Source organism: Oryx dammah, unplaced genomic scaffold (assembly GCF_014754425.2).
Source record: "Oryx dammah isolate SB20612 unplaced genomic scaffold, SCBI_Odam_1.1 HiC_scaffold_16, whole genome shotgun sequence".
Classification (NCBI taxonomy): Eukaryota; Metazoa; Chordata; class Mammalia; order Artiodactyla; family Bovidae; genus Oryx; species Oryx dammah.
This window is the reverse complement of record NW_024070200.1, coordinates 66,903,278-66,928,839: the sequence shown is the minus strand read 5'-3', so window position 1 is coordinate 66,928,839 and position 25,562 is coordinate 66,903,278. Positions and strand designations below refer to the sequence as shown.

The window sequence follows — 25,562 nt, the reverse complement described above, 5'->3', positions numbered from 1 at the left end:
CTGAAACAAGGACGCTTCTGTGGCTTCTGATTGGAGCCCCAGGTTAGATCCGAGGCCCTCGCCATTGTGGCCCTTTGGGTTGTTGAGATTCCTGAGTGCCCTCTGGGATGCAGTGGTTGCATGGACCTAGGGGAACGGTGGCAGTTGTGACAGTTAATAGGCCTCATTTCTGCCCTTGGCAGTTCCTGAATTGCAACTCCTGTCACATGCTTGAGTCTTCGAGGTCGCCATGGACTGTGAAGTGATCCCAGGCCTGGATTCCTCCTGCAGGTTGGCCAGAGGCCTAGAACAAAATAGTTGTGCAGGTGAGGAAATGTGCTGTGTGATTTCCTTGGACAGTCTGTCCCCTGAGGCTGAAGGCACTGTTGTTTTTTCAGTGATATATACTGTGGTCCTTTTGGAGCTGTCCTCAGCTGGGTACAGAGAAGAGGGGATTGCTTGTGCCTGGGAGGCTCAGTGACAGTGACCTTTGTGGCCTTGGTGGTCCAATGCCAGAATAAGAACTTTTCATTCATATCCTTGGTACCTTGAGAAGTTCCACTAACCGAGTCTAAGGAGCCAGCCTATGGGTGGTAATGTGGTGTGCGTACATCGTCTTGGCCCCCATTTGGCCCCTCAGCCTGGAATTTGCAAGGTATGTGATTTCTTAAAATTTGGGGCCAGCTAGTCGGCCCTGATACACCCAGGTGTTCGCCTCCCAACAGTGAATTACCAGCCTTGCAGGCCCATGTTTGTGGTAGAGCTCGGTCATTGGTTGGCATACCAAGGCTGCCTCAGTGTCTGCGCCAGCAGCTCCCCTGGCACTATGGCAGGAGACCTGGCACATCCAAAGTCTTCCCCTGGCAGGTTTTCTGATGTCTTCCTGGAAGCCACCTTAGTGATCTGTGAGCACTTGGTGGTCTTGTGTGGCAGACACAAGGTGTAGGGCGGAATGGCGTGATGTCACCATAGTCAAAGCCCACCTTTTTCCTGTTGTTGGGTGCTGATTGTCTCTGTGTGAACAGAGCCCCTGGAGGCTTCCAGTGTGGGTGAGTCGCTATTCGGGGCAGGAGTGTTCAATTTGGACCAAGTCCTGCTTTATCGGAGTTTTTCCCATAGGATGTGGTCAGTACCCAGGAGCCTGTACTCTGTGGATCTTAACCTGTTCTGGCCGGGCAAGGGGCCCCGTTTCTGTGGGAGTGATGCCTAGATATTGGTACCTGAGGACGAGTACCTCTTGTCTTTACTTACCATTGGATCCTTGGAGAGTGATTGGACTCACTGGGCAGGAAGAGGCTCATGCCCTGAATTCTTTTGCTCTTCAAGGGTATGGTGGGTCATCAGCCCCAGGGCCAAGTTCACCATACATTTCTCATTCTAATGGAAAATTTCCTTGCTCTAAGTAGAGCTGGGTCTAGTGGGCAAGGACACCTGAGCTGAAGTAGTTCCTGGTGTAGTCTCAAGCTCTGTGGCATTAACAGAGTTGCTCTGCAGCACGACCTTGCTTGGTCCGATTCCTATGCTTTGGTCAAAGGGAATGGTCATGGAGATAGGGAGCCCAGAGCCGATGTCAACAGCCCCTCGGTGAAATTTTGCATGGGGCTTGTGGAAGGTGCCAAGGATTGACTCCATTTTGTGGGAGTGTAGGAGGTCCACACTCCATATAGACGGCATGCGTGTTCAGACACTGAGGCCTTTGCATGGGGCCCTGAGACATGGAGATACCCGGAAGGAGTTCGAGGCCCATCCAAAATCCTAAGAGTGCATCCTTGTTGGTACACCGGAACACATGCACTCAACCCCACATCGCATACCCTGCCACCCATGCACACTGTCAGCCAGACACCCACTCGCTCTTGAACCTGCTTTGCTGCACTCATGCTCCCATATTTATCCAGTCCTAGGTAGGGGATCAATACATTTGGCTAAGCAGATAAGGGCCTACCCCCAGGGAACCATTTGTCCAGTGAGAACTTGGGTACACATCTGAAGCATTCCTTTGCTTTCTCTCCGCTTGTCAGGAGAGGTTCTCGGGTATGACTGTCTGTCATCCAGGGCAAGAAGCTGTGCACATGAGACAGTACCTCGAGATGCAAGGGAGTCTGGTGAGAAGTTGACAGGCCCAGGTTCCTGCCACTGCTTTTTGGATCACTGAGGATGGCACCTTCTCTTACCACAAGATGTTTCATGGATGTAGGGTTTCCTGGGACTGCCTGAGTAGTTGTATGGAGGGACCATTCTGCAGAGAAGTCTTAGAGCTCTGAATTCCCCTGGCTCCTGAAGGACTCCTAGGTCACTGGCTCCTCTTGAGATTGGCTCTACCTGCCCTCCTGAGGTGGGCAGCAAGCCAGCGTGTGCTCATATCTATGACGATACTCTCGTATGCGTTCCTTGGGAACATCTGAACAAAATGAGTCAGAATTCACTACTATTTCCTCACCGACAGTGAATTCCAGCACGTTGCCTCTCATGGGGCTAAGTGTGTGCTAATTAGCAGTAAGGGCTGCTTTTACTGTGTCACATACATGCATAGAGCAGGAGGATCACCAGGATCACCCCCGTTTGCAAGACTCCCTTTTGAATGGGCTGTGTAAGATGTTCATGCAATTTTCCTGGAGTGCAAGGTCTGAGGTCAATGCCGCTGAAGTTCACAGGAGACGTCTAGCCTGACCAGTGATGCTAGGAGTCAGAGTAGATCCTGGCCTAGGCCTGTTGAGCTCTTGGCTTGAAAATGTGCGTTTTGTTCCAGTTCCTGCTGCGAGTGCGCTAGTTGGGGCTGTGTTGATGTGGAAGCCAAAGTGAGGAAGACTCTGTAGTTTCTTATTGGAGCCTCAGGTCAGATCTGAGGTCCTAGCTGTTGAGGCCCTTTGGGTTGGTGAGATTTCTTGAGTGCCCTGTGGGCTGTAGCGTTTGCAGGGACCTAGTCAAATGGTGGCAGGGGCGAAAGGCAATAGGCCTCGTTTCTGCCCTCGGCAGTTCCTGTGCAGCGTCTCCTGTCACATGCTTGTGTCTTGGAGGCCGCCGTGGACTGTGTGGTGGTCCCAGCCTTGCATCCCTCCTGCAGGTTGGCCAGAGGCCTAGAGCAGAATGGTTGTGCAGGTCAGGAAAAGTGCAGTGGGATTTACTGGGATGATATGTCTGCTGAGGCTGCAGGCACTGTTGTTCTGTTTTCAGTGATACAGTGTGGTCCTTTTGGAGCTGCCCTTGGCTGGGTACAGAGGAGAGCGCATTTTGGTGCCTGGCAGGTTCGGTGATAGGGACCTTTGTGGCCTTGGTGGCCCACTGCCAGAAGGACTCACAAAGCATATCTTTGGTGCCTTGAAGAATTCCACTTACTGAGTCCTCACAGCCAGCTAGTGTGGGCAGAAATGAGATCTTTGCACATATGTTTTTCCTTTTGGCCTGGAATTTGCAAGGTGTATGGGTTCCAGCAGATGGGACCAGCTGCACCGCCCAGATGGCACCTGATTGTTCAGCCTGACTGAGAAGTATCAACCTTGGAGTCCTGTGGTTTTTAAAGAGTCTTCTTTGGTTGGCATACCAAGGCTTCCTCCATGGTTTAGCAAGTGACTCCCCTGGCACTGTTGTGGGAAACTTCACATAACAAAGGTCTTTCCCTGGAAGTTCTTCTCAAGTCTTCCTGGAAGCAGGCGTGGTGTTCTGTGAACACTTGATGGTTTTGTGTAGCAGAGAAGGGATGCCGGGCAGAATGGTGTGGTGTCACCGTAATCAAAGACCACCTTCTTCCTGTTGGTCTTCTGAGTACTAAATGTCCTTTTGTGAGCAGAAGATCTGGTGGCTTCTGATGTGGGTGAGTCACACTAGGGGTAGATGGAGGAGTTCAATTTGTAGAATCTCTTTATTTTATGAGTTTTTCCTGGGTGTGGTTGGTTCCCAGGGCCCTGCAGGCTGTGGATCTGAGTGTTATCTGGCTGGCAAAGGGGCCCAGTTTCTGTGGGAGTGACCCCTGGATCCTGGTACCTGAGGAAGACCAGGTCCCATCTTGCCCTTTCTGGTGGAGCCCTGGAGAGTGATTAGACTCACTGGGTAGGAAGAGACTCATGCCCTGAATTATTTTGCCCTTTTAAGGAATAGTGGGCCATATCTGCCCCAGGATCCAGGAGGAGGTAGGTCTTGGCACCATGGACACCTGAGCTGTAGTTTTAGCTGACATGTCTCATGGTACATGGCATACACAGTTGCTCTGCCAGGTGACCTTGAGCAGTCAGGTTCATGTTCATAGTGAGAGGGCATGGGTCACAGAGATCATGAGCCTATGCCCTATTTCAACAGCCCCTTAGCATGAAATTTTGCATTGGGCTTGTGGACAGTGGCAGGCGTCATCTGCCATTTTGTTGGACAGCAGGAAATCAGGGTTCTGTGGTGAAGGCATGTGTGTTAAGACATCAAGGCCTTTGTAGTGGGACTCTTGAGTCCTGGAGACACCCAGAAGGAGTTTCAGAGGCACACCAGAGTCTTGAGGCACATTCTTCTTGGTACACTGGAACACACACACTCAGACCCACATCAAATCCCCTGCCTCGTACACATAGTCAGACACACACTGATAGGAACTTTAAGATAATTTCCTACCTTTGTGCTATAGATTGGTATCCAGTCATACATGAGGGATTGAGGCAGTTCAGAAGCAAATGCAGGCTTTCCCCCAGGGAACCACGGACTCCGATATTATTCATCGAGAACCCAGGTGCACATTTGAAGCATGCTTGTGCTTTCCTTTGACTTGTCAGGAGAAGTTGCCAGGTATGACTGTAGCATAGAAGAATCTCTGCCTGTGATTCAGTGAATGGAGGTGCAAGAGAGTCCTGTGAGAAGTGTGGCAGGAACAGCTTGCAGTTTCTGCTTTTTGGATCACTAAGGATGGTACGCCTTCCTCTACCCCGAGATGTGTCTTGATTTTAGGGCTTCCTGGGATTGCCTGAGTACCTGTAAGTGTGAATGGACTTTTCCTCTTGCCAACAAGCCTGGGGGCTCTGAATTTTCCCAGCTCCTGGAGGACTCCCAGGTCATTGGCTCCTTCTTGGAGCAGCCCCGCCTGCCCTGCTGAGGTGTGCAGCAAAGCAGCACATGCTCAGATCAGTGATGACAACTTTCATATTTATTCCTTGGAAAATCTGAACAAAATGAGTGAGAACTCACTGCCATCTCCTCATTGATGCTGAGCTCTAGCACGTTGCCTCCCATGAAGCTAGGGTTGGGGCTGGTTATCAGTTAGGGCCAGCTTAGACTTGGTCACACACTTGCATACAGTACCTGGGTCACCTCCATTTGGTTGTCTTCTTTCTTTGGGTGGCCCTTATAAATGAGTTCAGTTTGTCTCTGGCTTCAATAATCTAGCCTGGGATGTTGTCCTCTGTTATGGTGTGTGTGCGGTTATCAGAGGTAATTGAAGCCATTTGGAGCATCTGAGCATTTGATCTGCCATTGAGTTTCACTGACCCCCCCTGCTGCCCATTGCCTGGTGCTCTGGAGAGAAGCCAAGTTTTTCTCACTCATGATTCATACAGCAGTTTTGGCCTCAGCTGGCTTTGATGTCATCTTTTTCTCCAGGAAGGCATGCTGCAGATTTTCTCCTGATATTCAGAGGAGATCAATGGTCAGAGCATCCAGCAGGTGGGCCAAGCCAGTGGCCCTTCTTCTTCTTAGGTTGTTGTCTGAGTGAGCACTGGTGTTGGGAGACTGAGCCTGGCAGGTGCCTTAGAGCATTTCCGAGGGTGGAAATCCTGTGTCAGTGAGAGGGGCCTGCACGTTTCCCTGAGAGCGGGTGCAGATGCTGGGGCAGAGCAAAGCTTGCGAAGTGTGAAACGCACCTCAAATGGTGGTGGAACCCATGGCTGGATGGGCAAGTGGATGGATGGGTGACTCAGTTAGGTTCCCTGAAGTCTGTGTTACCTTCAGTTAAGGTTGGAGTGAGTGTGGGAAGGCACCATGGTGGCAGGTTCATAGGGTCATGGACCCGCCAACAGTTGGCCTCTCCTGTGATAGGTCGTTTGCGGCAGACCTCTGAAGCTGGGAGTAGTTTCCAGTCTGGTGTCATATCTTGTCCTGTCCAGGGTGTCAAGTATGAGGAAGATGGGATATTTTCTGTCCATCCTGCCTCATTCTCCAGTATGAGGAAGATGGGATATTTTCTGTCTCTCCTGCCTCATTCTCCCCTTGTGTTTGGCGTGAAGTTGAACTTCAGGATATCCCACTGTCATTTGTAAATCCACCCCATCTATCCTTGCCTGAGTTTAGGGGCTCTTCCCAGAAATCAGGGAGCAGGATCCTGTGGAAAAAGGGGAGTTGGCGGCTCATGTGAGTGGGCAGTCGTAGGGGCAGGAGAGGCTGTCTGGTGTGGGGCTCATTTTGTCATTTGGCCCACTGGTGCAGGGAGGCTGTGCTCTCCTGTGTTCCTGGCCTCTGGCCAGAGGCGTCATGTGGATTTATTCATCATGTCTCTTTGCCGGATTCTGTGATGGTATGGCTGATGGTGTCTGGGTGGTCATGGACAACCTGATTCTCATGTTATGTCCGAGTTCATGGCAGTGATGTTACTGCCTTACAAAGAGAAAGTCAGCATACAAGTGACCCGGTTGCTTTAAAGGGTGGAGCCCCAGCATCTCTGCCCTTCACAATGTCTGCAATGGCCTGTAGCTCCTTGTGCTGTTCAAGGAAGGTCTTCTAGTACGGCTGTTGGATAGGAAGCCTGCACCCTCATGTGTCAGCCAGGCTGAGTGCAGCTGTCCATTGGGACCCCTTTGTTGCAGGGCTAAAAGAGCCTTTTTTCATGGATATACAACCTGTTGGAAAAGGAACTTATTATCATGGAAGCTCTCAGGTAACTTTTATCCTTCCCTGTGCTGGCAAGTCCATTATGAGCAGAATAGGTGCCAAGAGTGAATATGTTTCCCTGGAAGGGCAGTGGCTATTAGGCCAAGGGGGCTCAGTTCCCCTCATGGTGTCTCCAGAGTTCTTGGGGGACATCCTTAAGCTTTCAGTGAGAACGGCAAAAGAAGAGAAATTGCAGGGCCTGAGACCAGGGACTTGGCAGATTGGTGCTATTTGTCGTGACGGCCCCTTGATTCTGGAGGCATCCATGTGCAAATGCACTCAAATTTGGCTGTTGACACACCAGGCCGAGGTGCAGCAGTTGAATAGTAGATTCAAGAATGAGGGCAACTCTCCTGGAGGCCTTGCCTCTTTCCCCTGTACACCTGTTGCTCTTCCTCATGCATGCATGTGTTTTCTCACCTCAAGGCAGATTGAGTTGCCCAGGATGGAAGACCATTGTCAACAGGGAACCAGTCACACATTCTGTGAATCCCAGCCTGGTGAGACAAGGAGCATGAGCCCCTGGGGGCCATTGTGCATGCAGCCCTTGGGTTTACAGATGGAATACCCATGGAGGTAAGTGGTCCTTATTTGAGGAAACCTAGTGGTTTGGTCCCAGTGATCTGGGCATGGGATCTGTGCCCTCACCTTCTGGGGTTTCCCTAGGGTATGCAAAGTCCCAGGGCCCAAGGCTTGGCTGCAGTTCCTGCCCCCTGGCTGCAATCTGTGTAGTCTTGAATGCTGACCTGATTAAGCTTGCTGGCCTTCCTGGGATGGAGGTGGTGACTTTGCTCATGCAGCTCCTGGGCACACGTGCTTGGATCGATGATGACTCCCACAGATGCATTCCTTGGAAATCTGAACAAAATGAGTGAGCCACCCCTACCGTCTCCTCATCGGAACTGAGGTCCAGCACGTGATTTCCAGTGGGATCGAAGGGCCAGGGTCACATTTCATTTGCTCCCTGGGGTGTAAGCAGCCACAGTGTGCAAGCTTGAGGGTGATGGCCTTGTGGTATGGAGATGAGCCATGAGGAAGATGCCCTGACCTCCCAACCTCAGGATATGGCTAGGGACCATGAGTCATCTCTGGTTGCATGAGGCTAGCCAGGGCTTTTGTCTCCTGGTATGTATGGTTCTATTGGTAGCAGAGACATGGAAGCCGTTTGAGAGCATCTGGACTGCCATTGAGTTTGTCAGCCACACCGCCTTTGCCTGAAAGTATTTTCACTCGTGGTCAGGAAAGGAGTCATAGCTTCAGACAAGTTTCTGTGTCATGTTCTTCTGGGGGACGGGATGCCGCATAGTTTTCTCCTGGTGATCAGAGGAGATCATTGGGCAGAGTGTCCAAGAGGTGGGCCAAGCTGATGGCCCCTCATCTGATTGTTTCTTTGGTTGGTATGTGAGTGGGCACTAGTGTTGGGAGGGTGAGCCTTGCAGATGCATTAGGGCATTTCCAAGGATGAAAGTCCTGAGTCAACAGGAGGGACCTGCACATTGCCCTGAGGTGGGCAGTTGCCAGGAAAGAGCAAAGCTTGGGGATCGTGAAATGTACCTCAAGTGGTGGTGGAACCCATGGATGGATGGGCAAGTGAATGGATCAGCAAGTCGTCAGGTTCCCTGAATTCTGGGTTGCCTTCAGGTTCAGTTGGAGTGAATGTGGGGAAGGACTGGGGTGGCAGGTTCATAGGTTCATGGACCATTGAACAGTTGGCCTCTGCTGTGATTGGTTTCCTTTGCTGCAGACCTCCAGAGCCATGAGTGGTTCCCCAGGTGGTGTCTGATCTTGTCCTGGCCTGGGGGTTATATGAAGCAGAGAGTATGTTTTCTGTCCATCTTGCCATGTTCTCCCCATGTGCATGGAGTGAAATTGTGCCTCAGGACATCCAAGTGTCATTTCTATACCCAGCTCACCTATCCTTGCCCAAGTTTAGGAGCTCTTCCCAGAAATTAGGGGGCAGGGACCCTGTGGAAATAGGGGAGTCAGATGAGTGGCTACAGTTTGAAGGGCAGGAGAAGCTCTCTGGTGTGGTGCTTAGCAGCAAGGCTGTGCTCTCCTGTGAACCTGTGGCCAGAGGCGTCATGTGGGTTCAATCATTGTGCCTCTGTGCTGGGTTCTGTGGTGTCATGACTGGTGTTTCAGGATGGTCGTGGATGACCTGAATTTCATATTGTATCTGGGCTCATGGCAGTGATGTTACTGGCTCAAAAAGAACAAGGTTGCATGACAAGTGACCCAGTTGCTCTAAAGGGTGGAGCCCCAGCATCTTTGTGCTTTGGAATGGCTCCAGTGGCCTGGAGCTCTTCGTGTTGTTCAAGGAAGGGCTTCTAGTATGGCTTTGACCAGGAAGCAAGCACACTCATGTGTCAACCGGGCTGAGTCCATTGGGGCCCTTTTGTCATGGAGCCGAAAGAGCCATTTTTCGTGGATATGCTCCATATCAAAGAAGGGGCTTAATGTCGTGGAGGCCCTCAGGTACCTTTTATCCTGTCCCTTGCTGGTGAGTCCATTGTGAGCAGAGTAGGTGCCAAGAGTGGGTGTGTTTCCCTGGAATGTCAGTGGCGAAGGGGGCCCCATTCACCTGAGGGGTTCTCAGGGTTCTTGGGGGACATCCTTAAATTGTGTTGGTCGGGACAGTACATGGAGTGGAATTGCAGGCCTGAGACCAGGCAGTTGGCAGATTGGCACTCTTTGTCCTGTAGGTCCCTTGACTCTGAATGTATCTGTGCACCAACACATCCCTGTTTGGCTGCTTTCACAGCACACCTTCTTGCAGCAATTGAGTGATAGATCCCAGAATGATTGGCAGTGCTCCTGGAGGCCTTGCCTCTTTCCCCCGTACACTTGGTGCTCTTCCTCACACATGCATGTGTTTTCTCGCCCCAGGCCAGGTTGAGTGGCCCAAGATGGAAGACTGTTGGCAACAGGTTACCCATCGCATATTCCATGATAGCCAGCCTCTCAAGATGAATCTCACGAATCCCCAGAGGCAACTGGACAAATGGCCCTTGAGTGTACAGATGAAACAGCCATGGCGGTAAGCAGCCTTTCTTCGAGGAAACCTAGTGGTTTGGCCCCAGGGATCTGGGCATGGGATTCACACCTTCACTTTCTGAGCTTTTCCTGGGGCATGCAAGGTCCCAGGGCCTGCAGCTTGGCTGCCCCAAGGCTGCTATCTGCACAGTCCTGAATGCTGACCTGATCAAGCTCACTGACCTTCCTGGGATGGAGGTGGCGACTTTGTTCATGCAGCACCTAGAGCGCACGTGCTTGGATCGATGATGACTCCCACAAATGCATTCCTTGGAAATCTGAACAAAATGAGTGAGCCACCCCTACCGTCTCCTCATCGGAACTGAGGTCCAGCACGTGACTCCCACAGGGATCAAAGGGCCAGGGTCACATTCACTTGCTCCCTGGGGTGTGAGCAGCCACAGTGTGCAAGCTGAGGGTGAGGGCCTTGTGATGTGAAGGTGAGCCATAGGGGAAAGGGGCTGCATCTCCCATGTTCGGGTTATGACTGGGGACCATGAATTGTCTCTCTTTGCATGAGCTATCCAGGTCTTTTGTCTCCTGGTGTGGATGAGAGTGAGGGTAGCAGAGGAAGCAGAAGCCATTTGAGAGCATCTGGGCTGCCACTGAGTTTGTCAGGCCTCCGTGTGCCCACTGCCTGGTCCCTGGTGGATAGCACAGAGTTTTCACGCAGGGTCAGAACAGGAGTCATGGCCTCAGCCAGGCTTCTATGTCATGTTCTTCTGGGGATGGATTGCTACATAGTTTTCTCCTGATACTGATAGAAGATCAATGGGCAGAGTGTCCAGGAGGTGGGCCAAGCTGAGGGCCCCTCATCTGATTATTTCTTTGGTCAGTGTGCATGGGCGCTGGTGTTGGGAGGCTGAGCCTGGAAATTCCATTAGGGTGTTTCTGTGGATAAAAATCCTGTGTCAAAGGAGGATTAGCACATTGCCCTGAGATGGGTGGATGCCAGGGGAGAGCAAATTTCGGAGGTCTTGAAATACACCTTGAGTGGTGGTGGAACATGTGAATGGATGGGTGGCTGGATGGACCAGCTATTCAGTCAGATTTCCTGAAGTCTGTGTTGCCTTCATATACAGTTGGAGTGAGTGTGGGGAAGGATCACAGTGGCAGATTCATAGGTTCAAGGACCATCCAACAGTTGACCTCTCCCATCATTGGTTTCCTTTGTGACAGGCTTCCGGAGCCAGTAGTGGTTCCCAACATGGCATTTTATCTTGTCCTGACCTGGAGGCCAAGTATGAACTATCCATTCCATGGAATTCTCCAGGCTAGAACACTGGAGTGGGTCGCCTTTCTCTTCTCCAGGATATCTTCCCAACGCAGGGATCAAACCCAGGTCTCCCATATTGCCAGCAGATTCTTTAGCATCTGAGCCACCTAGGAAGCCCAAGAAGAGTGTAGTGGGTAGCTTATCCCTTCTCCAGTGGATCTTCCCAACCCAGGAATCAAATGTCGGTCTCCTAAATTGCAGTGAGATTCCTTACCAACTGAGCTATCAGGGAGGCCAAGTATGAGGTAGAGGGGATATTTTCTCTTCATCCTGCCATGTTCTCCCCGTGTGCATGGAGTGATGCTGTGCCACAGGACATCCCAGTGTCGTTTCTATACCCAACCCACCTATCCTTGCACAAGTTTAGTAGCTTTTCCCCGAACTCAGGGTAGGACCCCATAGAAACAGGAGTCAGATGCTCCTTTGAGCACCTGCAGTTTGAAGGGCAGGGGAATCTATCTGGTGTGAGGCTCCTTTTGTTGTGCAGTCTGTTGGTTCAGCGAGGCTGTGCTCTCCTGCGTGCCTGGCCTCTGGCCAGAGGTGTCACATGGGTTCAGTCATCTCACCTCTTCACTGGTTTGTGTCATGACCTTGCTGGTGGTGTAAGAATGGTCATGGACAACCTGGGTCTTGTGCTGTGTGTGGTTCACAGCAGTTATGTTACTGCCTTAACAGAGAGCAAGGTAGCATGGCAAGTGATCCAGTTGCTGTAAAGGGTGGAGCCCCAGCATCTTTGCATTTCAGGAAGTCTCCGATGGCCTGCATCTTTTCATGTTGCCTAAGGAAGGCCTTCTAGCAAGGTTTTGGGCCAGGAAGCAAAGCATGCTTGTGTGTCAACTGGGCTAAGCATAGATGTCCATCAGGGCCCCTTTGTTGCAGGGCTGAAAGAGACATTTTTTCGTGGATGTGTTCCCTGTCAGGGAAGGGTCTTATCATGGAAGTCCTCAGGTACCTTTTATCCTTCCCTGTGTTGGGCAGTCCATTGTGAGCAGAGTATGTGCCAAGAGCAGGTGTGTTTCCCTGGAAGGGCAGTGGCTGTTAGGCCAAGGGTCCCCAGTTCCCTGAGGGTGTCTCAGGGATTCACAGAGGACATCCTTAAGCTGTGTTGGCCGGGACGGCATGAGGAGTGGAATTGCAGGGCCCAAGGCCAGGGAGTTGGCAAATTGGCAGTCTTTGTCCTGCAGGCCCCTTGACTGAAGGTATCCGTACACTAACGCATCATATTTGATGGCTAACAAACCAGACCGAGGTGTACCAATTGAATGGTAGATGCAAGAATGAGGGCAGCACTTCTGGAGGCCTTGCCTCTTTCCCCAGTATGGCTATTGCTCTTCCTCACGCATGTGTGTGTTTTCTCACCCCAAACCAGTGGCCTTGAGTATGCCAGGATGGAAGACTGTTTGCAACAGAGAACCCGTTGGATATTCCATGACAACTGTTCTGGCAAGACGAGGCGTGTGAGCCCCCAGGGGCTTCTGAGCAATTGGTCCTTCGATGTACAGGTGGATCACCCATGGCGGTAAGCAGCCCTTCTTCGAGGAAACCTAGCAGTTTGGCCCCAAGGATTGGCCATGGGATCTGTGCCCTTACCTTCTGGGGTTTCCCTGGGGCATGCAAAGTCCCAGAGCCCAAGGCTTGGCTGCAGTTGCTGCCCCATGGCTGCAGTCTGTGCACTCTTGAATGCTGACATGACTGAGCTCCCTGGCCTTCCTGGGATGGAGGTGGCGACTTTGCTCACGCAGCACCTAGAGCACACGTGCTTGGATCGATGATGACTCCCACAAATGCATTCCTTGGAAATCTGAACAAAATGAGTGAGCCACCCCTACCGTCTCCTCATCGGAACTGAGGTCCAGCACGTGACTCCCACAGGGATCAAAGGGCCAGGGTCACATTCATTTGCTCCCTGGGGTGTGAGCAGCCACAGTGTGCAAGCTGAGGGTGAGGGCCTTGTGATGTGAAGGTGAGCCATAGGGGAAAGGGGCTGCATCTCCCATGTTCGGGTTATGACTGGGGACCATGAATTGTCTCTCTTTGCATGAGCTATCCAGGTCTTTTGTCTCCTGGTGTGGATGAGAGTGAGGGTAGCAGAGGAAGCAGAAGCCATTTGAGAGCATCTGGGCTGCCACTGAGTTTGTCAGGCCTCCGTGTGCCCACTGCCTGGTCCCTGGTGGATAGCACAGAGTTTTCACTCAGGGTCAGAACAGGAGTCATGGCCTCAGCCAGGCTTCTGTGTCCTGTTCTTCTGGGGATGGATTGCTACATAGTTTTCTCCTGATACTGATAGAAGATCAATGGGCAGAGTGTCCAGGAGGTGGGCCAAGCTGAGGGTCCCTCATCTGATTGTTTCTTTGGTCAGTGTGCATGGGTGCTGGTGTTGGGAGGCTGAGCCTGGAAATTCCGTTAGGGTGTTTCTGTGGATAAAAATCCTGTGTCAAAGGAGGATTAGCACATTGCCCTGAGATGGGTGGATGCCAGGGGAGAGCAAATTTCAGAGATCTTGAAATGCACCTCAAATGGTGGTGGAACCCATGGGTGGATGGATGCATGGATGGATTGGTGAGTCAGTCAGGTTCCTTGAAGTCTGTGTTGCCTTCATATACAGTTGGAGTGAGTGTGGGGAAGGATTGCAGTGGCAGATTTGTACGTTCATGGACAATTGAACACTTGGTCTCTCCCATGGTCACTTTCCTTTGCAGCAGATGTCTGGAGCCTTCAGTTCTTGCCATCATGACATTGTGTCCTTCTTATTTATTTGTTTGTTTATTTATTTATTTATATTTTTATTTATTTATTTTTTTTAATTTATTTTTTATTTTACTTTACAATTCTGTATTGGTTTTGCCATATATTGACATGAATCCACCACGGGTGTACATGCGTTCTCAAACATGAACCACCCTCCCACCACCCTCCCCACAGCATTTCTCTGGGTCATCCCCGTGTACCAGCCCCAAGCGTGCCATATCATGTATTGGACATAGACTGGCAATTCGACTCTTACATGATATTATACATGTTTCAATGCCATTCTCCCAAATCATCTCACCCTCTCCCTCTCCCACTGAGTCCAAAAGTCTGCTATACACATCTGTGTCTTTTTTGCTGTCCTGCATACAGGGTCATCATTGCCATCTTTCTAAATTCCATATATATGTGTTAGTATACTGTATTGGTGTTTTTCTTTCTGGCTTACTTCACTCTGTATAATCGGCTCCAGTTTCATCCATCTCATCAGAACTGATTCAAATGTATTCTTTTTAATGGCTGAGTAATACTCCATTGTGTATATGGACCACAGCTTTCTTATCCATTCATCTGCTGATGGACATCTAGGTTGTTTCCATGTCCTGGCTATTATAAACAGTGCTGCAATGAACATTGGGGTACATGTGTCTCTTTCAATTCTGGTTTCCTCAGTGTGTATGCCCAGCAGTGGGATTGCTGGGTCATAAGGCAGTTCTATTTGCAACTTTTTAAGGAACCTCCACACTGTTCTCCATAGTGGCTGTACTAGGGGCCAATATGAGGCACAGGGGATATTTTCTGTCCACCTCGCTGTGTTCTCACCATGTGCATGGCATAAAGATGTGCCTCCTGACCTCCCAGCGTCGTTTCTATACTCATCCCTCCTATTTTTTTCTGAATTAAGGAGCTCTTCCTGGCAATCCGTGGGCAGAAACCTGTGGAAACATGGGAGTTGGCTGTCCGCATAAGCAGCTGCAGTATTAAGGGGAGGAGAGGCTGTCTGGCATGGGGCTCATTTTGTTTTGTTACCTGCTGGTACAGCAATGCATTGCTTTCCTGCTTGCTTGATCTCTGGCCTGTGATGTCCTGTGCGCCCAGTTGTCGTGCCTGTTTGCTGAGTTCTATCATATTATGGCTGATGGTGTTAGGATGGTTATGGACAACCTGTCTTGTGTCTGGGTTCACAGCAGTGATGTTACTGGCTTACAAAGAGCAAGGCAGCACGGCAAGTGACCTAGTTGCTGTTAGTGGAGCCCTGGCATCTTTGTTTTCTGAAATGGTTCAGTGGCCTACAACTTTTCATGTTGTCCAAGGAAGAGCTTGTGGTATTGCTTTGAGCCAGGAAGCAAGTATGCTCATGTGTCAACTGGGCTGAGCGCAGGTATCCAATGGGGCCCCTTTGTCATGGGACTTAAACTGCCATTTTTCATCAATAGGCTCCCTGTTGGAGAAGAGCCTTATTTTCTTGGAAACCGTCAGAAACGTTTTTCCCTTCCCACACTGGCATGCTCTTTGTGAGGAGATCAGGTGCCTAGCGTGGGTGTGTTTCTCTGGAACAGAGGTAGCTGTTAGACCAAGGGGTCCCCATTCCCCTGAGGGCATCTTGGGGATTCACGGAGGACATCCTTAAGCTGTATTGGTGGGGATGGCATGGGGAGAGGAATTGCAGGGCCCAAGACCAGGGAGTTGGCAGATTGTTGCTCTTTGTCCTGATGGCCCCTTGAATCTGAAGCAATCCACATGCCAACACATTTATGTTTGGCTTCTGACATACCAGATTGAGGTGCAGCAGTTGAATGGTAGATGCAAGTATGAGGGCAATGCTCCTGGGGGTCTTGCCTCTTTCCCCTGTATGCCTGTCTCTCTTCCTCATGCTTGTATGTATTTCCTTGCCTCAAGCCAGATTGAGTGGCCCAGGATGGAAGACCACTGGCATCAGGAACCCATCACATATTCCATGACTCCCAGCCTGGAAAGTCGAAGCCTTCGAGCTGCCACAGGCCACTGGACACGTGGCCCTTGGTGGTACAGGTGGAACACCAATGGCTGTAAGTGGCCATCTTCGCATAAACCTGGTGGTTTGGCCATAAGGCTCTGGATGTGGTGTCTGCTTTTTCACCTTTGTACTTTCCCTGGGGCACGCAAGGTCCCACAGCCCACAGGCTTAGCTGTAGTTCCTGCCTCTTGGCTGGGATCTGTGCAGTTCCAACTGCTGATGTGATTGAGATTGCTGGCCTTCCAGGGGTGGAGGTCCCGACTTTGCTCATTCAGCATCTGAGCACATACACTTAGATGGATGATGATTCCCACAATGGCAGCCTTGAAAATCTGACAAAGTGAGTTATCAATCCTTATCATGTTCTCTTTGGAACTAAGATCCAGCATGTGGTTCCCAGAGGGATGGAATGGCCAGGGTCACATTGCCTTTGCTCCCTGGGGCATTAGCAGCAACAGCAGGGAAGCTGAGAGTGACAGCCTTGTGGTGTGTAGGTGAGACATGGGGAAAAGGGCCTGCATCTCCCATCCTCAGGGGATGGCTAGAGACCATGTGTTGTCTCTGGTTGCATGAGACTAGCCAGAGCTGTTGTCTTTTGCTGTGGGTGAAGGTGCCATGGCAGAGAAAGTGAAAGCCATTTGTGGGCCTCTCGGCTGACATTGAGTTCATTCAGAAAACAAATTGTTTTTGTTCAGATTCAGAACAGGAGTTGTGGCCTCAGCCAGACTTCTCTTTCATATTCTCCTGGGGAATAGGATGCTACTTAGTTTTCTCCTGATATTTGAAGAAGTAAATGAGCATAGTGTCCAGGAGTTTGGGCAAGCTGATGGACCCTTCTTGTATTGTTTCTTTCGTTCTGTGTGTGAGTGTGCACTGGGGTTGGGAGGCTGAATCTGGAAGGTGCCTTAGTGCCTTTCCAAGGAAATCAGAATCCTATGTTGATATGAAGGTCCAGCATGCTTCTTTGATGCGGGTGGATAGCAGGAAGTGAGGAAAGCTTGGACAGCAGGAAATACGCCCAGAATGGTGTTTGAACCCACGGGTGAGTAAGCAGGTGGGTGGATAGGTTTCCAGTCAGGTTTCATGGACTCTTTGGCTTCCTTCAGGTGCAGTTGGAGTATTCGGAAGGACAACAGCGGCAGATTCATGGACCATCCAACAGTTTTCCTCTCCCATAATCGGTCTCCTTTGTGGCAGAACTCCAGATCCACAAGAGGTTGGTATTGTGTCCTATCTTGTCCTGGTGGCCAATTATGAGGCAAAGGGCATGTTTTCTGTCCATCTCTCCATGTTCTCTCTGTGTGCATGGCATAAGGTGTGTCTCAGGACATCCACATGTTATTTCTATATCCAGCCCATGTATCCTTTCACAAGTTTAGGAGTTTTCCCTGGAATTCAGTGGGCTGGACCCGGTAAAAACAGAGGAGTCAGTTGCCCACATAAGCGTGTGCTGTCTTAAGGACAGGAGAGGCTTTCTGGCACAGGGGTCTTTTTGTTTTGTGGCCTGCTGGTGCAGAAACACTGTGGTCTCTTGCATTCCTAGCTTCAAGCCAGAGACATCATCGTGGGTCCAGCAGCTGCAGCTGTTCCTGGATTCTTTCATGGCATGGCTTGTGCTGTCACAGTGGTCATGGATCACCTGGGTCTTGTGTTGTCTCTGGGGCCACTGTAGTGATGTTGTTGCAGGAAGAGGGACCCCTTCCAGGGCCCAAAACTGGGCTTTTGTCTAACGCTTGGAAATGAATTGTCCGAGGAGACACATGTGCTGACAAAGCAAGAGATTTTATTGGGAAAGCACACCCAGATGGAGAGCAGTAGGGTAAAGGAACCCAGGAGAACTGCTCTGCCTCGTGGCTCGCAGTCTCGGGTTTTATGATGATGGGATTAGTTTCCGGGTGGTCTTTGGCCGATCATTCTAACTCAGAGTCTTTCCTGGTGGCACACGCATCGCTCAGCCAAGATGGATGCTAGCGAGAGGGATTCTGGGAAGTGGACGGACACACAGTGTCTCCTTTAGACCTTTCCCGAACTCTTCTGGTTGGTGGGGCTTATTAGTTCTGTATTCCTTATCAGGATTTCCTGTCATAAAACAACTCATGCAAATGGTTACTATGGTGCCTGGCCAGGGTGAGCAGTTTCAGTCACTGTGCTTCCCCTAAAAACTCCCCCATGAGAGACTTCATACTCAAGATACTTCTTGGGAATTGGGGTGGAGGTCTCTTTCTTCTGTAACTTCTTCCTGCTGTGCATGGGCGTAGGCCTGCCTAGCAGAGCAGAAGTCTCTGTCTACCCGATCTAAGTTAGGGTGTTCCACATCTGAAAACAGCTTCCACCCTTGTAGTAACATCAATTTGGCTTGGAACTGCTGGAGTCTGCTGGAAATAAACTTTGTAAGTAGTTGGAGTATACAGGCGCCAAATAGGAGGCGTAATAAGATAGTTATCACTGGACCCATGAATGGTAGGAGCCAAGAAAGGAAAGAAAGAGAACTCCATACACTTGTTGAACTCAAATCCCGGATCTTTGTGGCCTGTTCCAAAAGCCCCTTGATATCTTTTTGGACCTGCCCAGCCTGGTTGTAATAAAAACAGCATTCTTCCTTTAGATAGGGACAAGTGCCCCCCTATCCAGCAGTCAGTAAATCTAGGGCCCGATGATTTTGTAGGACCATGGCGGCTAGGGAGTCTAACTGGGATTGTAGGTGTTGGAGGGTCCTCGCCATTTTTTCTATGGATACAGCAGTGTCTGGTAGAAGGCTGCTGAAATTTATGTAAAGAAGTTCCCCCCATGGCAGCTCCTGTCAAACCAGTGGTCAGTCCTAATGCTAGGAAAAGAGGGGTAAGTATTACTGCACAACGTATCCTCTGGTTGGTGTATACTGGTAAAGGCAAGGAGGTATTACTCCAGGCCAGATCTAAGTGGGGTGTAACATACCCTAGAGAGCAAGTTCCTGACCAAAAAGGTGGTAGGGATAAATAAGCTTTATCCCCACATATGAAATAGACACCATGACTGGGGTTAAGCTGGGCAGCAAAACGGGTTTGCCAAAGAGGAACAGGATTTCCATCTGCCTTACAGCTGGAACATGGCATGATGGAACAGGGGCAGTCTCTTAGTAGCTGGGAGGAGACTGTCACTCCACTTGCTGCAAAACCGGCAACAGTGAGGGCATTTAGGAAGGGATTCAAGTGTTGTGAGACATCCTGGGTTTTGTCCTCAAGGTAGAGAGTATTTTGTTTAGGCTCCCACCATAGGGTTAGGTTTTCAGGGTTGGGTACCCCTACAAGGGAATAACAGGGGTCAGAGTTGTCTGCCTGATTTAGAAACCAGGATGAACGGGTATGGTTCTTTGGTTGTCCAGAACAGAACATGGATTTTCGAGACTGGTTAATAGCATCTGAGGAGAGCCTCATGTTCGGGGATAGGTATACTGTGTCAGTTCTGCCAGAACCTCTAGTTCCCAGACTTTGGGCTAAATCGTAATACCCTAGTGAGATTTCTAGGTCCCGGTTTTTTTCATTAGTTTCAACAGTGAAGGTCACCGCACATTATCAGTTGCCTAGATTTCCTACTGACATCCCTGTCAGGGAGTTGCCTTTTAGACAGATCAGGAAGGTCACTTGGGGAATGTTAGTCAAGAGAGAAAATAAGGGCTCAGGTGGGATTGCAGATGTTATTGAGGGGGTAAATATAGACAGTTGTTGCTGATACCAAGGCATGACATTTTTTTCCCCTTTTTCCCAAAAGGCCATACTATGACCAGATGGGGTGCGCTGGGTAACAGCATGTAGCTCAGCTGGAAGGGTAGGCCATTGATACCCTGGGATAGGTTGGACATACCCCCAGCTCATGCCATTAATGCTGATCCAGCAGGGGCTGGTTAGGTTGAGTCAAGAAGCAGTGTGGTTTGCAAGCGTATATGCCTCGTTTAGAGAGAGATTAATAGCCATACAGGGAGACATGATTAGAAAGAGGAAGAACATTATATGATGCATTTTTACTTACCTGAGGGAGAGTTGATGGGGTTCCGCCTGAACAAGAGCCTGAGATCTTCAACAGGTTCACAGGAATAGTTGTCCTCTGGTTTTGGAGTCTCAATCCCCGTCTCCCCCTCCTGTAGGCCATAGGGTTTTATTCTAGAATTGTGGACCCAGGCAGATAGACCCTTCACTTTTACAGCAGTTGAAGTTACTAGGACAACCTGATATGGTCCTGTCCATTTCTTGGACAGCTGGCTTGGACTCCCTTTATCTTGCCAGGTCTTTACTAATACTTGGTCCCCCAGCTCTACCTGGGGATTTTTCAAGTTTTCCTGTGGTCTAGGGAGGATCTGTTCTCCGTATCGTTGGAGTTCTTGTTGAAACCGTCCCAGGTCAATTATATGTTTTAAGAGAGTATTGGTATCCTCATCAAAAAACAAATCAGAAGTTAAGAATGGACATCATTTCATAAGGGCTTAATAATAGTTGCCGTTTGGGGGCTGTCCATACCCTCATGAGAGCTATGGGTAGTGTATGGATCCACTTACTATGTGTTTCTTGACATAGCTTGGCCAGAGCCCTTTTAAGAGTCTGGTTGGCTCTCTCTACCTTTCCTGAAGCTTGAGGCCTCCAAGATGAGTGGAGGCGGTATTTTATGCCTAAGCATGTGGCCAGGTTCTGGGATATTGTGGCTGTAAATGAGGGCCCATTGTCACTCTGAAGTGATCAAGGCAACCCAAACCTAGGTACTATCTCCTTCAGCAGAGCTTTACAGACTTCTGTGGCTCTCTGTGTCTTAGTAGGGAACACTTCAGTCCAACCTGTGAATGTGTCAATAAAGACTAGCAAATAAGAAAACCCTTGGGTCTTTGGCATAGCTGTAAAATGCACCTGCCAGTCCTCTCCTGGGTATGATCCCCGATGTTGGACACGTTTAGTTAGAGGAGGTGGCAAGGGTCTGGTTTTTTGATTATTTCTTAGACAGGTATCACAATTCTGTGTGACCTGTCTAACAACCTTAGCCAACTGGGGATAGTAGAGGATAGGCTTGAGCAAGATTTCCAGATTATATCTTCCAAAATGGGTACTTTTATGTAAGGAGTTAATAATTTTCCAAACCTGAGAATCAGAGAGTATTACTTGGGCCTGATCAGTTTGAAACCACCCATGTGACCCAATCTCCCAGCCCCGCTCAGCATATCAGGAATGTTCCTCTGGGGTATAATCTGGAGTCAGGGTTTCCTTGGGGAAAAGGGGGTAGATAGCAGTGACAGGGATAGCTTCCCTAGCAGCTCGTTTAGCTTCCTGATCAGCTTTTCTATTTCCCTGGGCCTCCTCTTCTTGCTCCTTTTGGTGACCTTTACAGTGGATGACAGCTAATTTTGCAGGAAGTTTGACTGCCTCTAGGAGCCTGAGAATGAGCTCTTTGTGTTTAATTGGAGAGCTTTGAGCACTGAGCATCCCTCTTTCTTTCCAAATTGCTGCATGGGCATGCAGGATGAGGAAAGCATACTTCAGTCCGTATACACATTAATCCTCTTTCCTTCTCCTAATTCCAAAGCTCACATCAGGGCAAAAAGTTCAGCTTTCTGGGCTGAGGTGTCTGGGGGAAGAGACCCACTTTCCTTAGTTTCCTCTAGGCTCACTACAGCATATTCTGCTTTCCTCTCTCCCTTTTCTACAAAACTACTGCCATCTGTGTACCATTTTTCCTCTGGGTCAGATAAAGGTGTCTCTGATAGGTCCGGTTGAGAAGAGTATAACTCGTCTATGATCTGCATGCATTGGAGATCCAAAGGGGAAGTAAGGGGATCTGGCAGTAAGGTGGCTGGATTTAAAGGCTGCTGCTGCTGCTGCTGCTAAGTCACTTCAGTCGTGTCCGACTCTGTGCGACTCCATAGACGGCAGCCCACCAGGCTCCCCCGTCCCTGGGATTCTCCAGGCAAGAACACTGGAGTGGGTTGCCATTGCCTTCTCCAGTGCATGAAAGTGAAAAGTGAAAGTGAAGGCGCTTAGTTGTGTCCGACTCTTAGCGACCCCATGGACTGCAGCCTACCAGGCTCCTCCGTCCATGGGATTTTCCAGGCAAGAGTACTGGAGTGGGGTGCCATTGCCTTCTCTGTTTAAAGTCTGACAGACCCTCAACTTTATTTCTGGAGTGTCAAGGAGGAGGGCTTGGTATTGGGTGATCCTTCCCCCTGTCATCCACCTATCCCCTTTAGTTTCCAAGACTGCTTGTACCTGGTGAGGCGTATACACTATGGTGGGCTGACTCAGGGTCAGCTTAGATGCCTCCTTAACATAAGAGCGATGGCCGCTACTGCCGGGAGGCAAGTGATCCACCCTCTGGCCACCTCATCTAGTTATTTTGACAGATAAGCCGGGTTGTAATACAGGCCCCATCATTTGTCCTAACATCCCAAGAGCAGTTCCTATCCTTTCAGAAACATAAAGCTTGAAAAGCTTTTCCAGGTTTGGGAGCTTTTCCAAGCTTGGGCTCTAGTGATAAACTCTTTTAGGGCATTAAAGGCCACCTTGCAGGTCTCATCCCAGTTGAGTGACTTTTCCTCTTTCCCTCTTAACTTTTCATATAGGGGTCGGGCCAGATTGCCATAATTAGGAATCCAGATCCTGCAAAACCCAGTCATTCCTAAAAATCCCCTAAGCTGTTTTTTTTGTTTGGAGGGTACAGGGTATTTAAAATGAGTGATTTCCTCTGGGGGTCGAGCATTCTTTTTCCTTCCATAATTATAAATCCAAGGTATTTTACTTGGGTTAAGCTAATCTGAGCTTTCTTGGGGGATACTGAATAACCCTTTTCATACAGGAAATTTAGAGTTTTAATAGTGTCCATTTGAGAGCTGGTAAAATCTGGACTAGATATGAGCAGGTCATCCACATATTGTATTAGATTGCTGTTTGTTAAAGTTAATTCCCTTAGTTCTCTCCCCAGGGAAGTCCCGAAAATATGAGGGCTGTCCCTAAACCCTTGTGGTAGTCGAGTCCAGCAGAGTTGGGTGGCCTCCCTTGTTTCCAAGTCCTGCCACTCAAATGCAAAGAGTTCTGGGGATTCAGGATGGAGAGGAATGCAAAAGAAGGCATCTTTAAGATCCAAGACTGAGAAATACTTAGCATTTCCTGGGACTTGGGATAGGAGGGTATACGGATTTGGGACTATGGGTAGATGGGAACCACAGCTTCATTAACAGCTCTTAGATCCGGGACGAGTCGATAAGATCCATCTGGTTTTTTAACAGGCAAGATTGGAGTATTGCAGGGAGACTCACAGGTGATTAGAATTCCAGTATCTCGGTACTTGTTAACTAATGGTCTAAGACCTTCAAGAGCTTCTGGTTTTAAGGGATATTGTCTTTTCCAGGGGTAGGGAGCATTTGGCCTCAGAAGATCTTTACCGGTGGAACATTTATGGCTTGACCAGGGCTGGAGACATCTCACACCTGGGGATTGACCTCATCTAAGAAAGGGACAGACTCCTCCTTTTCTACATCTGACTAAATATTCAGACACTAGGCAAAGGAAATTATCGACTTCTAGCTTTCCCCAAGTCACTCTGGTCTGGAGGCGTCAAAGAAGGTCTTTCCCCAGTACGGGAGCAGGGCAACCAGGGATGTATAAGAAGGGGTGGATTCCTTGCCAGTTGCTTTGAGGTTTTCCTTCTACCCCTATCACTGTTTTAGTCTGGGAGTCTAAAGGTCCTAATTGGAAAGGAAGAACAGAGAAGGCAGCCCCCGTGTCTAAAAGAAAGTTCACATCCTTACCTTCTGTTTGTAGAGTCACCCAAGGGTCTAGAGGAGTGATCTGGACCTCACCACTCGTGGGGGTTTCTCGAGTGGCTGGGTACCGTCAGTCCTGGTTGCCCAGGACTAATAAAGAGGGAGCAGGTTTAGGGGTCTTCATATATCTTCCCTTAGGGCAATATGGGCACTCCCTTTTCCAATGCACATCCTCTTTGCAGTAGGCACACTGGGTATGTCTCAGCTGCGGTGGATTGTTAAGATCCTTTTTCCTTCCTTGCTCTCCCCCAGACTCTAGCGTAGTGGCAGGATGAATCAAAGCCAGGATTTTAGCCTGTTGTTGGGCCAAGGCCTGGGTCTGCCTCTCTATTCTCCTATCTTTTCAGGCTTCCTTTTGCTCCCTTTTTGCTTCCTCCTCCTGGTACCTGTTCAAAAACACCCTATTTGCCTCCTCCACCAAATCGGAAATTGGGGTCTCTGGTCCTTTTCCTAGTTTTTGTAATTTTCTCCTTATGTCTGGGGCTGCCTGGGTTATGAAGGAATGGGCCAACAGGACTCTTCCTTCCATACTTTTTAGATCTGTCTTGGTAAAGTTTTTAAAGGCTTCTGTGAGTCTGCCCCCCAAAAAAGAGCTGGATTTTCATTTTCTTCCTGTGTAACCTCTTTTATCTTATTATAATTAACAACCTTTCGGACACCCTGGGTCATTCCCTGTAGTAGGCAAGTAATGAGGTGTCTTAAGGATTCCTTTCCTGCCCTTTTATTAGGATCCCAGTCTAGCTCTGTACAGGAGATTGCCTCTTCGGCAGGGGCCAGACTGACATCTCCCCACTGTCTTTCTTCAGCCACTTTTCTAGCCTGATCTAGGATTAGAGCTTTTTCCTCCTCTTTACAACACCGGGTGAGGATAACCATTAGGTCCCTCCAGGTGAGGGAGAAGTTAAGGCTAAGATGCTCAAATTCATCCTTAAATTTTTTGGGGTTCTTGGAATATGAGCCCAGTTGTTACTTGTATTGGGTAATGTCTTGCATAGAGAATGGAACATGAACGTGCATAGTTCCCCCCTCCCCATCTGGTACCTCTCTTAGGGAGCAGATTTTGTCTGAGGATGACCTTTCCTTCTGTGGAGGACAAAGCTTACTTCCTGATCGTAACCCCATGGGGGAGGGGACACATGGAGGAGGAGCCGAGGCGATGGTGACTTCGCTTCAGATCCCATGACTTCTGGGCCCAGCCCTGTGACTTCTGGGTCTGAGCTCATGATTCCCAGGCCTAGCCTCCTGACTTTAGGGTCCAAGCTCGTGACTTCTAGGTGTGTCTTACCCTATTTTCCCCGTGACTTCTCTGCTGAAGCAGAGGAGGTTAGGGGAAGGTCAAGGGGATCTTCTGTTTCAGACCTTTCTAAAAGGATTTTGGAAGAGCATTTATCAAAGTCCTCAAGCTTGTATTTTCCCTTTTTCCTGGAGTCCTGGTAGAGGGCCATAAAGGCCTGGACATAGGGAATCTCCTTGTATTTACCCTTGTGTTTTCAGTATAGACTGAGCTGTAAAATGGTGTATCCAAGTGATCCCGACTGGTGCCATTTTCCCCCTCCTTCCAGGGAGTAAGTAGGCCAGTATTGAGTACAGTATTTGATAAGTTTTTTCTTTTTTAGCCCTTCCAGTTGGTATCCCTCCCAGTGGGCCAAAAGACAACCAGGCGGGGTGTCTAAAGGGAAGCTAGGCTTGTTTCCCATTTTAGTGACAGTTAAGTTTATATCTTGTTCCCAGGGGACCAGTATTGGGGTGGATGCCCCTATATCTGACTCTAGAGAGATTGTAAGCTCTCTCCTGGTCCCAAATTGCCTGATTGTATATGCGCCAAAGGAAATGTTCAGTAGTAAGCACAATCAACGGTGCCGTAGGACTGGTCCCAAAAGGTGAATTAACCCCTAAGGATGTGTCTAGGGTGTTAATTTTCA

The 25,562-nt window shown here is 49.5% G+C and overlaps 1 protein-coding gene and 6 non-coding genes across 31 annotated transcripts in view; all 7 read left to right on the top strand.

Moving 5' to 3' along the window:
• The window catches only part of LOC120875281, a 137,389-nt gene that overhangs the window by 70,358 nt on the left and 41,469 nt on the right, over positions 1 to 25,562 (top strand). For 18 of the 25 annotated variants that reach the window (XR_005723908.1, XR_005723916.1, XR_005723925.1 and 15 more), the window contains 5 exons: positions 7,240 to 7,389; positions 9,700 to 9,850; positions 12,492 to 12,641; positions 15,774 to 15,918; positions 16,973 to 17,082. Coding sequence is in view for 2 of the 25 variants with exons in the window: in XM_040257059.1 (XP_040112993.1) it covers positions 9,720 to 9,850; positions 12,492 to 12,641; positions 15,770 to 15,918; positions 16,973 to 17,082 (540 nt within the window). In the remaining 23 variants the exon portion in view is untranslated. Of the gene's footprint in view, positions 1 to 6; positions 306 to 7,239; positions 7,390 to 9,699; positions 9,851 to 12,491; positions 13,086 to 15,769; positions 15,919 to 16,972; positions 17,083 to 25,562 lie in introns of those variants that run through there. The other 7 variants (XR_005723915.1, XR_005723914.1, XM_040257059.1 and 4 more) reach the window with 5 other exon arrangements.
• LOC120875704 lies at positions 2,340 to 2,433 on the top strand. Its single transcript, XR_005724017.1, has one exon. It is a non-coding gene; the product is annotated as a small nucleolar RNA SNORD116 (small nucleolar RNA).
• Positions 5,074 to 5,167, top strand: LOC120875807. The gene has a single exon (XR_005724101.1). It is a non-coding gene; the product is annotated as a small nucleolar RNA SNORD116 (small nucleolar RNA).
• Positions 7,633 to 7,724, top strand: LOC120875804. The gene has a single exon (XR_005724098.1). It is a non-coding gene; the product is annotated as a small nucleolar RNA SNORD116 (small nucleolar RNA).
• LOC120875803 lies at positions 10,086 to 10,177 on the top strand. Its single transcript, XR_005724097.1, has one exon. It is a non-coding gene; the product is annotated as a small nucleolar RNA SNORD116 (small nucleolar RNA).
• LOC120875800 lies at positions 12,885 to 12,976 on the top strand. The gene has a single exon (XR_005724095.1). It is a non-coding gene; the product is annotated as a small nucleolar RNA SNORD116 (small nucleolar RNA).
• Positions 16,161 to 16,250, top strand: LOC120875705. The gene has a single exon (XR_005724018.1). It is a non-coding gene; the product is annotated as a small nucleolar RNA SNORD116 (small nucleolar RNA).